Source organism: Panthera onca, chromosome C1 (assembly GCF_046562875.1).
Source record: "Panthera onca isolate mPanOnc1 chromosome C1, mPanOnc1 haplotype 2, whole genome shotgun sequence".
Classification (NCBI taxonomy): domain Eukaryota; kingdom Metazoa; phylum Chordata; class Mammalia; order Carnivora; family Felidae; genus Panthera; species Panthera onca.
The window spans coordinates 214,243,162-214,255,695 of record NC_138346.1 but is presented as its reverse complement, the minus strand read 5'-3'; the positions used below and the strand labels follow the sequence as shown (position 1 = coordinate 214,255,695).

Genomic DNA, 12,534 nt, shown 5'->3' with positions numbered 1-12,534 from the left:
CGTGGTCAGCCAGAGTTCTTTATGTGGTGAAGTGACCCAAACTTTGGCTTCTGAGAGTTCTCAACCCTTGATGCGTGGTCACTAGACGTCCATTAACTCTTTCCATTGGTCATGGTATTGACCGGGAGGGACTTTCAAGGATCTCCCGGATTCCAGACATATTCCTTCCTCCCTGGACTCTGAAGCAGTAAGTCTAGTTCCCCTTGATAAACAAGATCATTTACTCCTGCCTACATGTAATTCTGTTTTTCACATGTTGTCTTGTGGCATAAAGAATTCAGAATGACCAGATGGTAGCCTCAATTTCACATTCATCAGCACCGTTGTTGAGTTTCTTTTTCTTTAATGTTTATTTATTTTTGAGAGAGAGAGAGAGAGAGAGAGAGAGAGCTGGGGAAGGGGCAGAGAAAGGGAGACACAGAATCCAGAGCAGGCTCCAGGCTCTGAGCTGTCAGCACAGAGCCCAACGCGGGGCTCGAACTCACAAGCCGCGAGATCATGACCTGAGCCGAAGCTGGGATGCTTAACCAACTGAGCCACCCAGGCGACCTTGTTGAGATTCTTAATCTAAGCATTTCTCCCTGTGTACCAACATCTCCAACTAAACAAATCACAGGAACAGGAAGCAAAAATATTTTTGAATGGGTCCTCTGGAATGATAACAGTGTGGCCACTTCATTTGGTCCAAGGCCTATGTACACGTCACTTCATTTGGTCCAAGGCCTATGTACACGTCTGGCTGTGAGAAAAAGTATGTCATGTCTATATCTGCAACTGTGTATCTCTATCTATCTATCTGTCTTGCTAATCTCTTGTTAATGCTGATGATTACTCTATAGATGATTACTCTGAAGATTTTCCTTCTACATGTATATTCGTGTCGTTTGTAAATGATGACAGTTTTCTTTCTTACACCTTTTCTCTTTTTGTAACACTGGCTACAATTTCTAGTACAATCTTGAATAGAGACAGCCTTCTTTGTATATCCTCATTACCAGATTAAGAAAATTTCGCATTATTTTTAGCATTTTAATAGTTGCTATTCCTAACAGAAGTTGAGTTTTATTAAATGCTTCTTCCATAGTTGTTGAAGAGATCAGATTTTTTTCCCTCCTGTATTCCGTTAATGTAGTTGAATTACATCAACTGGGTTTCTGATATTAAACCAGACTTCCCTTCCTAGAGTAAACTCAGCTTTTATATCTCATTGATATTGCTTTTATGTCTCATATTCATTTTGCCAATATTCTGTTTGGGATTTTTGAGGTTGTGTTCGAAAGAAAGATTGACCTGTAATTTCTTGTTAAGTCTTTCTCAGATTTTGGTATAAGTGTTATGCTTGCCATATAGAATGAGTTGGGAAATACTCTCTCTTTTTATATCCTTGGAAGAGTTTATTGTATAACAGTTATGTTATTTCTTTCTTGAAAGTTTGGGAACATTCATTGATGAAGCTGTCTGGGATTAGAGTTTTCTTTGTGGGAAAGTTTTTAATTATGTGCTGTATTCAGTTGATAGATACAGGACTATTTAGGTTTTTATTTCATCTTGTGCTAAATCTCTGTAACATCTAAATTTTCAAAATCTACAGGCCTAAAGTTGCTCATAATATTTTTTTTCTATCATTTTAATGTCTGCAGCACCTTCATTATGTCCTTCTACTCTCTTTCTGTTTAATTTGCTTTCTTGTTGATATTTTTATTGCCCCTTGAGGTTGGTACTGAAATCATTCATTTTCAGCCCTTTCTTATGTGCATTTGAGGTGTCTCGTTTCCCCAAAGCATGGTTTTGGCTGCATCCCTCATGTTTGGCATGGCACATTTTACTGTTCAGTTCAAAATATTTTCTAATTGTTGCTGTTTCATTTTTGACTGTGGGTTATTGAAAATATGTATTGTTCAAATTCTGGATTCTCGGTGGATTTGTCTCTTTATCTCTAGCCAAATTTCATTATGGTCAAAAGGACATGTTCTGATTTGTGTCCTTTGAACTTTTTGTGGAATTTGCTTTCTGGCCTCACATTCACAAGTAAACGTTCCATATAGATGTGGAAAGAATGTGCTTTCCGTGTTGCATATTGCACAGCTTCACTTTTGTCTCAATAGGTCAGGTTTGTTCATCTATCATTCACATTTTTCTCATATTTGCTGATTTTATCGGCTTTATACTGTCAGTTACTGAGAGGCATATATGCATTTCAAACTGTGATTGTGAATTTGCTTCTTCATCTTGGAATCCTGGGATCCCATCTCTTCCACTGACTTTGGATGATCCATTTCAATGGTACCAGCTACCGCTTTCACTCCAACTCCCAGTGGATGGTCAGAGATGTCAGTGTTCCTCTCACCTGTGTACTTTCCGGTGCTGTGATAGGAGAGATGTCCTCTAGGGGATGGCGGGGCGAGAGGGCATGTATTGGGAAGAGGGGTTGTCCGAGCTGGTCACACTTGGTATATTTATATTAATCTATATTAATGGTCTCAGCTTCTTTTTTTTTTTTAAAGTGTATTTATTTATTTTGAGAGAGAGAGAGCAGGGGAGGGGCAGAGAGAGAGAGAGAGGATCCTAAGCAGGCTATGAGCCATCAGCACGGAGCCCGATGCCTGGCTTGAACTCACAAACCGTGAGATGATGACCTGAGCTGAAACCAAGAGTTGGACACTCAACTGACTGAGCCATCCAGGCGCCCCAATATTCTCAGCTTTTTTTTGTTAATGTTTTTTATTTATTTTTGAGAGAGGAAGAGATACACAGAATGTGGGGGGGCGGGGGGGGCGGGGAGGTGCAGAGAGAGAGGGAGACACAGAATCTGAAGCAGGATCCAGGCTCTGAACTGTCAGCACAGAGCCCGACGCAGGGCTCGAACTCAGAAACTGCGAGATCATGACCTGACCCCAAGGTGGACGCTTAACTGACTGAGCCACCCAGGCCCCCCCGTATTCTCAGCTTCTTAAGCGTTAGATTCCTTCCTCCGAATTATGACAGGGGATGTCAGATGGCTCAGCTTCACTCAGCGTAGGTCGCTGTCAATTCCAACTTTGAGTCAATTAGCTGGGCACACATTTAAAACCCATCCCAGCTACTCAGGACAGTCTTGAATCCAGGATCTCTGATAGGTGTAACGTGTTGATGAACTCAGTTCTACATAGAAAGATGTTAACATGCTTCACTCTTGCTGATCAAGCATCTCCAGGATCCGTTGCACACACGCTCCCATATTGTGTCACTATTGTGGTAGATAGAATAACGATGTCCCAAGAATGTGGAAGGGAAGTAGTAATTCCAAGTGCATTGAACTCTATAGCAGTTTGCTTAAAAAGGAACAGATATGTCAACCACACATTGTCATGACCACCCAGTCAGAAGCTGGACAAGGCTGCCTCGCACTTCTCCTCATTGTTCCATGTGCCTGTCCAGTGTGGCTCCCTAGAGGCAGGCTGTCAGGCCTGTCTGCCCTCCCGTAGTGCTTCTAAGCATCTTTCAGTGTCCTCTCGTCCTGCCATCTGCAGCTTAGACGGGTGCCACACGGCACTTTCAGTGTGCTATCAAATCATCGCCATTTTTTTGAGAGCCAGGTACGTACCAGGAGTTCTCTCTTGATCCTAACCTGGCGGGAAGCTGCTTCAGGGTTCACCCTGATAGTAGGGCCTCTGTCCCTGCTCAGGCAAAACTCCACCGCCACTGTGCGTCCAGAAAACCTACGTGGCTGCCACTCCCCAGTATCCGCTTCTGCCTTCGATGAGGGCTCACCTCTTGATGGAAGCTAGGTCATGGGCAGAGTTGCTGGCAGCGAGGCAGTCTGGGAAAGTGTAGTTTCAAAAAAACTTATAACCCTCTAGTTTTCTATGTCTTGATGGAGGGGGGTTGAAATCGCATTACGTGGGCCAGTCTTTAAAACGTGCGGCCTGTAGTGTGACTGGCGGGCGATCTTTGGGCCGGCACCTAAAGGAAGTGAAGGAACAAGCCACAGAGACTATCTTAGGAGCATTCCCAGCAGAGGGAACGATTGCAAAAGAAGAGAAGGAACTGCCATGACCGAACTCGCCTTTCGTTTTGGTAAATTGACCAGACGAAGTAACCTCGAATTTCCACGAAGGACTTCTTTTTTCCCCTCTCTGGAAAATAAGGGGACAATGTGTTTCTTACTGTATTTCATTAACTCTAAAGTACCATCAATTTTAAGACCTCGTTATTTGAGGAACCAGTAAGAAAGAAAATTTCTGCCGGTTCATGGTAAGAGACACTCTGATTTTAAAAATGCTAAAGTGAGGGGGGAAATGTGAATCTGAGGGTCAACAAGATGGTCACAATGAACAGACAAGGTGGACCCTGTGTCTTCTTGCATCTGACGGTTAGTCTTTGGTTTTAGAACCGTGGAAGATTTGAAAAATAACGAAAGCCAATGGAAAGACTCCCCGCTGGCCACTAGACACCGCGAAATGCTGAAGCGCTGCAAGACTCAGCTTAAGGTTTGTACAGTTAATTGGAGCCTCGTAACAATAATCCTCCCACCCGCAAGTGTGCCTTGAGTGAGCCCTTCAGTGTCCCCTTTCCCTTCATGATTCTGTTCCCCGAAGAGAAAACGCTACACTTGCCCACTTGCCGGTACCTCGCCCGTGTCTAACACGATATTTAAATCTCAGCACGGAATCTGCACGCGCTCATGCCAGCGACAACTCGAATCCTTCCTGGTGTCATCACCCTCAGTGTCACATCTCCGGCCTCTCTCCCCCGTCTGCAGGGTCCTCCCCTCTGCTGCCTCCCAGCCCCGCGACCCAAAACACACAGGCGCCGGCGCGCCCGGCCACGCGCCTTCACGATGTTCCACCAAGCGGGTTTGTGGTAGTGGGAGGGCCCCCTTCCCTTGTCCCTCATTCTCCGTTTGCCATCGAAGACGATCCACGGCACGGACCCTGACTGTAGACGGGGAGATTTCTGCTGGTGGATGCCGGGCGGAGGCTGTACGAGGGAGCGTAGACAGCGGACTTACGCATTTTTCTCACGCGCTTGTTCACATTGTAAAACTGACTACCAGCTGGTTCTGCTTTCTGTTGATTAGTAGGAGGATGTGTGGACATGGTAACTTCGATTTCTGGTGCAAGTTAAGATAGATTTGTTTCATTTGCCAAGAGACGTACTCGAGATGCAGGATAGACCAGGGGCCCTTAACTGGCGTCCCTAGACCCCTGCGCTCATGCCACAGACATGTTGTTAGGAGTCCGGAAACTGTTTAAACCGATGTGCCAGTGCGCGTGCGTGCGTGCATTTCCTTCTCGCAGTCGTCCTCCCAGGCAGGTGTGGGACCCTCTGTGGACAAGCATTTTGCCCAGGGACAGCTCATTAGTGGTGACCTGGAATTCAGATGCAGACTTGACCGGCTTCTTTTCACGAACCGTCTCTGACGCCAAAGCGCCTCCCCCGGCAACCTTGTCCCCCAGTCAAGCTATTTAAACATGACAGTAATAACTACCTTCTTGAGCCCCAGCTTCGGGCTCAGTGGTTTGCATGGCGTACCTTTTGTTTTTCTCAGAACAAAGAAAGCTCCTGACACATGACCAGCTTACTATCTAGCTAGTTAGAGATGGAGCTCACGAAGCCTTAGAACTTCGACTTCCCATCTCTTGGCCCGTTCCCTGGCCGGTCAACGCTGCGGGCAACTCGCTCCCAACTAATGTGTGGGTGGGGGCATACCTCCTTCCACAGAAACTGGTACGGTGCAAGGCCTGTGCTGACGCTGGTTTACTTGACGAGAGCTTTCTGAGAAGATGTCTGAATTTTTACGGCCTTCTCATCCAGCTGCTGCTCCGTATCCTGGACCCCGCCTATCCCGAGTGAGTGTGCCCCCTCCCTGTCACCTCCTCTTCCCTCGTCTGGGCCGTGTCGTCTTCATTGTTCTTTAGTCGATAGCTAAAACCCAAGCCCTTACTTAATCCGTTCTTTAATTTCTAGATTGTACTTTATACAGACTACAAGATTAGTAATAGTTTGGATTCCTCGTAATTATAGTAAGAAGGGAATGTCCGCACCTATTACTTAAATTTTGACCTAGTACTCTTTTACCAACTGGCTGTAGATTGACAGAAAAGGAAATCCCTAAGTTAGAAACTAAAAACCGGAGATAGCAAGCTATTAGGTAGGCCCTTTAAGCACTGGGTCCAAGAAGATACTCGGCCAGTTATTGTTATTTTATTGTTACTACGAAATCTCCGGGTCACCGATGTGGGTGAGGTTGACCCAAGGCCCTCTGTAGGAGTGGAAAATATTATTTAAAGTATATCTGTATCTCTTTTGTCTCAAAACAGCTTGAGTTGCATAAAGTGACCAAATATGACCCTTTTATTTCTTTTGTATTTGATTACATTAACCTTAACAGAAAATCAACAGAAGGAGACATTTCTCGTGCCTGCCCTAGTATACCCGCTGTCTTCATTCCTCCCTGCTCATTTCTGGTTCTGGTCTCTTAGCTTGTATCCTTTTCCCATAGCTGTATTATATAGAAGGAGGTTCCCCCCCGCACCCCCCAATAAAATACTTATCCATAATGGTCGCGTGATGTTCCTTATAGTTTCCGGTCCCAGGTTTTTGTTTCATAACTTGTGCTTTTATTCTCTTTGACAGCATAACACTGCCTTTAAATTCAGATGTCCCCAAGGTTTTTGCAGCATTGCCTGAGTTTTATGTAGAAGATGTTGCTGAATTTTTATTTTTTATTGTACAGTAAGTGCCTTTGACATACTCCATCGCTCTAATGTGTTTTCATGCATAATGTGTACATTGTATTATGAACTGTATTGCCAAGCTCCATTTTATGCCTGAAATTCTGTGTGATGGCTGTAACCGAATGCTTCCTGGAGACTGGAAAAATAAATCCGACCGTGGCACGAAGCCAGTTCCAATAATATCTTCAAGACAGAAGCAGGATTAACAATGCTGCTAAGAATGTACTCTGTGAAAATTGAGTTGAATTTCTAATAATTGAGTATGTGTTTCTGAGAAACAGAAGGAGCAAACAGTTTATAAATATCTAAGTGAACATTCAAAAGCCAGAAATACCCTTATCTGTATTTTTGTACCAAAATTTTTCTCAATTATAAAATTGGAGAAAGCTTACAAGGAAGTGGTTTGAGTTTATAATTGACATTTGAGGTTTTTTTTAAAAACAAAAAAAACCCAAAAAAACAAAAAACAGCTATCAAAAAAATTTGTTGGGGCACTTGGCTGGCTGAGTCAGTGGATCATGCAACCCCTGATCTCAGTGTTATGAGTTCAAGTCCCTCACTGGGTGTAGCGATTACTTAAAAATACAGTCTTTAAAAAAAATTTTTTTAAGTCTTTTCGGTAGCAAAGATCTTCCGTAAAGTCTGCCTCATAATTTAATCATGGCTTTGGCTTATTTCCTTAAACGTAATAAGTTAATATGACATGCTTCAGCCAGTAGACCCAATAGATTTGAAACCTATCTAGTTATAAAGTAAACAGTCACTTGAAACTCCGCAAGTTCAAGGTAATTCGGTATCTTGGCTCCTTGACCTATTGGTCCCTTCCCTACTTAATGATCCCAGCATCCAGTCAGGTGGAGTTTTTCCAAGCTTTATTTCTTGCTCTTTTTGCCTTCTTCAGATACTCTCCTCAGGTGCTTTATGAGCCCTGTACTCAGGACATTGTGATGTTCCTCGTTGTGATGTTGTGTAACCAGAACTATATCCGAAATCCATATCTGGTGGCCAAACTAGTAGAAGTCATGTTTATGACCAACCCTGCTGTTCAGCCACGAACCCAGAAGTTTTTTGAAATGATTGAAAACCATCCTCTCTCCACCAAATTGTTGGTCCCTTCACTGATGAAGTTTTATACAGGTACGTTTCAAGTATTCAGGTGGGCAAGGTTGTCTAAAGCTAGCGGACGGAGTTACTCTAAAGCTGGTAGCTAATATCCCGATGGCCACGTACGGGTGTGACCTACTAGCCCACCGCTGACAGAGCATGTGCTATTGCTTAATTTTCCCCGAATAGTGGAGATCCCACATTGACCGTTCTACGCACAAGTCCCTGATGGTGCAGCAGGATCCACGGTAAGCCACGTGGTTAACACTGAGCTCGGATTGGCGTCGACCGCACGGATCAGTCATTTTGTCTGGAATCCTCTGGCTCATTTTAGCTTTGAGCTTTCAGAGCACGGGTCAAACAGGGAGCTTATTACAAATGTTTCTTCTTGAACCCCGCTCAAATCAGTGGAATCGGGATACTGGGGAGCATTCTCTCATTCGCTCTTGTCTACACATATTTGCTGAGTGCCTGGTAATAACCAGGCGCCGCCGTTCTGGGTGCTGGGTTTTATGCGGGTGGACAAGACCCGAGGACACATCAGACACCGTCCTCCACTTCTGGACTGGTTGGATTCTGAATTTTTATGTTTAATTGGGCTTTTGAACTGCAGATATGCTTGCATAAAGCTGATTACCTTGGGACCAATTCACCTGTCTGCTAGCAAAGGCGTGAGATTGTCCCAATGCCACATTTTCCTTCCAGTTTGTACATTTTGTAGGAAAGGAAGTGTGTTCTGTCTGTCTCAACTTCTGTTGAAGCTAGCCCATTTGGGCACTCAGTAAGTGTCCTGAGCATACAGTAGAATGTACTTGCCATGCTCTTGGAAGAAACACGGGTCATCCAAGAGTACAGCTGCTTGCTGTTGGGTGCAGCGACCAAAGTTTGAGGATTCCTCTGTGTTCAGTGACAGCCATCCCCTCCCTGACAACCAAGATCTGCTCCTGCTCGTTGGGGGCTGGTGCTGTCACCTGTCCTTCCACTTCTGAGGGTTCCAGCAGTCTCTCTACCTCCTTTCACCTTTGTCACTATTGCTTTGTAATATCTAATAAGAGTCTCTCTGGGGCGCCTGGATGGCTCCATCGGTAGAGCATGATCTATGATAGAAGAATCGGTAAACTCTTGATCTATAGGTCAAGTTCAAGCCCCACTTTGGGTATAGAGATTACTTTTAAAAAAAGAGAAAAAACAGTTTCTTTCCTTCCCAGCCTACCTGTTATCATCTTACACCTAAAGTAAGTAGATGAGCATCTTGAAGTTTTGTTAACATCCTCACTTTGACAACAGCAGAGAGCACTCCTGGGTCAAAAACCTCTTCCTGGCTCCCCAGTCCTCCTTTTTCATTCTTTAGCCCTGGTGGGGCAGGGCCTCCCTCCCTGGGAAAGAGGGCCATTCAAGTGCAAATGAGGAGTTACACGTGTACAGGACAGGACCTTATTCAGTGCCTTGCACATATCAGACTTCGTTGAAGATAATTCTGCATTTCTTTTTTTTTTTTTTTTTAAGTTTATTTATTTTGAGAGAGAGCTCAAGTGTAAGTTGGGAGGGGCAGAGAGAGAGGAAGAGGGAGAGAATCCCAAGCAGGCTCCATGCCATCAGTGCGGACCCAGTGAGGGGTTTGAACCCACGAACTGTAAGATCGTGACCCGAGCCAAAGTCAAGAGTCAGATGTTTAACCAACTGAGCCACCCAGGCGCCCTGAAGATAGTTCTGCATTTCTTAAAATAGCATAAGGGACCTCTTTTCACCTATTTGTTTTTTAATTTATTTTTTAAGAAGAGACTACCTAGTTGTAGCTAATAACGTAGTTGCCGAGAAACACATTAACCTGCAAATACCTCTTTCATTTCCCCCATAGCTAGTGGGCAGCTATGAAACTCTATGAGAATGTAAATTGGTAAAACCTTTCCGGAGGGCAATTTGGCAGTCCACACCAGAAGCCCTAAAAATTTACAGATCCCGCATATCAGTCAGGGTCCAGTAAGGAAGACAGAAACATGTCAGTTATTTTCACAGAATTGAGTACGTACAGAAGGCCTTGGAACAATGTGGGAGTTAGGAGCACGCCCCACATGGTCAAAAATCTACATTTAACTCCCCCAAAGTTCATTATTAAAACCTACTGTTGACCAGAAGCCTTATCAAGAACAGTCAATTGACACATCTTCTGTATATGTATTAAATGCTGTAGTGTTATGATAAAGTAAGCTAGAGAAAAAGAATGTTACAGAAAAATTGTAAGGAAAACACATTTACAGTCCTGTGTGTATTTTTATTGAAAAGACCACGTAAGTGGACCCGTGCAGTTCAAACCCATGTTGTTCAAGGATCAGCTGTACAAGGACCTGGGCAAACGGAAGACAGAAAGGCAAATAAGGGACTTTGGGGTGAAAGGCAGAGCGTAGGTGCAGAAGTGGCAGAGCTGGGGGCACTGAGGCAAGAGGCTGCAGGTAGTGAAATCTAGCGGCGCGGATGAGGGCTTGGCCAGGCCTCTCAGCAATGACAGCGGCCATCTGGCCTCTCTGAGGGTGTGCAGGCTGGCTAGTGCTGCGAGCCCTGAACAGAGCTGGAAACCGGAAGCAGCCGCTGGGCAGGAGAACCTTTGCTGACGGGAGCAGCCAGCCTACCCCCAGGTCCAAGCCCCTTCTCTCCTTCAGGTTTCCGGTTCTTCTGCAGCGCCCCCTGTTGGCGAACCCAACAGAGGGCCAGCTGTCCAGGGGAAGCCTGCAGAGTCCCAGCCCCAGCATCACAAAGCCATAAAGGGTGGATTGGGGGCTGAGGGACAGCAGCTACGTAAACAGCTCACCCTTTTGAATGTGAACTTAATTTATAGTCATCTGTTCTACGGGGAGAATTGTAAATGTACATATGTGTTTATAGTGATCATTACTGCAGCATCATTTACGGTGCAGTATAGTGAAAATTCGTAAAACTGCCTAAATGTCTGCCAGCTGTGGATAAAGTAAATTAGGTATCCGATAGTGGGTCTCTCTGAGCTGTGAAAGATGATGTGTTATTTACAGTAAATGGTGAAGCGATTAAAGACAGTGTCCAGTAATGAAACGGTATGTACACAGTGACCATGTGTTGGTGCCCATGTATGTGATGGAAAACAGTGTGGAAGAACAGATGCCAAAATATTAACAGGGAGTCAGTTACTTTTGAGTGGTACACCTGTGAATGGTTTTCTTTCTTTTTCTTTTTTAAAAATTATCTGCACTTGGCGCACCTGGGTGCCTCAGTTTGTTGAGCATCTGACTTTGGCTCAGGTCATGATCTCCTGGTTTGTGGGTTCGAGCCCTACCTCGGGCTCCACGCTAGCAGTGTGGAGCCTGTTGGGATTCTCTCTCTCTGCCCCTCCCCTGCTCACTGACTCTCTTTCAAAATAAATAAACTTGAAAAAAAAAAAAATCTGAACTTAATTATTCTCCAGTAAACATGTATTGTTAGTATTAAAAACAAAAGTTGTTTAGTTAAGTGTATTTTTAAAATTTTTTTTTATGTTTATTCTTGAGAGAGAGAGAGAGAGAGAGAGAGAGAGAGGGAGGAGTGGGGGAGGGGAAGAAAGAGAGGGAGATACAGAATCCAAAGCAGGCTCCAGGCTCTAAGCTGTCAGCGCAGAGCCTGATGCGGGGCTCAAACTCATAAACTGCAAGATCATGACCTGAGCCGACGCCAGACGCTTAACTGACTGAGCCATCCAGGTGCCCCTAGTGAAATGTGTTTTATACTCAGTGCCCTGAGCCTGTCACTGGGACTTTGGGATAAAGCATGGGGGCGGAGTATAAGCTTGTGCCAAGGGCCGGGCTTCTTCCTGGGAGACCAGTGCTGGTCCTGGTGGAGCCCCACTGGTAGGACCGCAGGGACAGCTGGATGAGTGGTGTTCTCCCGTTCCCTTTGCCACCGGCCAGTGTACCGTCTGGCCCTGGACCACACCTGCAGTCCTAGATAGATGATACCCGCACTAATAATAGCCGCCGTTTATTGAATACTTTCTAATCCTTTCACTTAATCTGCACAGCCGTCCTCAAGATGGGTCCTATAAATATCTCCATGTTACAAATGAGGAACCTGAAGCTTAGAAAGGTCAAGCAGCTTGCTGAAGGTCAGCAGCTAGTGAGTGGCAGTAACCTCTGCAGTTGGGACCTTGGCACAGGTGCTCCTGACTGCCGTGCCGTGACTGCTGTGGTCACGTGGGACTGGTGCCGCGAGAACCCTGCAGTGGGGCATCCGAGGCAGCCCTCCACTCGTGTCTGAAGCCCGTAGTAAGACCTGCTGACTTGGGTCCTGACTCTTAGGCGTGAATTAGAGATCGCTGTATGGAACGAGCTCCTCTTTTCTGCCCCAAGAGACTCTCCTGGCTTAGGAAATGCTGAAGATCAAGTTTTTATTTCAAAAAGGAAATTAAACTTCAAAATCAGAGTATTTTATTTGAATCAGCAGTCAGTTCCTTAAGGAGCAGCGTTTCCCACCTGGCTACTCAGAAGCTGGAAGAACACTGATAACTAAGACGTATTTCAAGACTGCCCTCTTCCCCAGGCTGAGCTGCATCGGCAAAGCCAGCATTAGCCCTAGTAGATTCACTCACTAATTCTACAAAGGTTTATGAAGCTCCTATAGTGCGTCAGCCCTGGTTTTGATGCTAAGGCCTAGTGATGAAGATGTCACACAATCGCCGCTTTTGTGAGTCAGGCGTTCTAGTTGGGAGACG

At 45.1% G+C, this 12,534-nt stretch overlaps 1 protein-coding gene across 5 annotated transcripts in view; it reads left to right on the top strand.

The window, feature by feature from the left end:
- Positions 1 to 12,534, top strand: part of UBE4B (ubiquitination factor E4B) — a 120,776-nt gene that overhangs the window by 88,599 nt on the left and 19,643 nt on the right. For all 5 annotated transcript variants that reach the window (XM_060626730.3, XM_060626735.3, XM_060626731.3 and 2 more), the window contains 4 exons: positions 4,370 to 4,469; positions 5,704 to 5,831; positions 6,619 to 6,717; positions 7,621 to 7,856. In XM_060626730.3, coding sequence (XP_060482713.1) covers positions 4,370 to 4,469; positions 5,704 to 5,831; positions 6,619 to 6,717; positions 7,621 to 7,856 — 563 coding nt within the window. The remainder of the gene's footprint in view (positions 1 to 4,369; positions 4,470 to 5,703; positions 5,832 to 6,618; positions 6,718 to 7,620; positions 7,857 to 12,534) is intronic.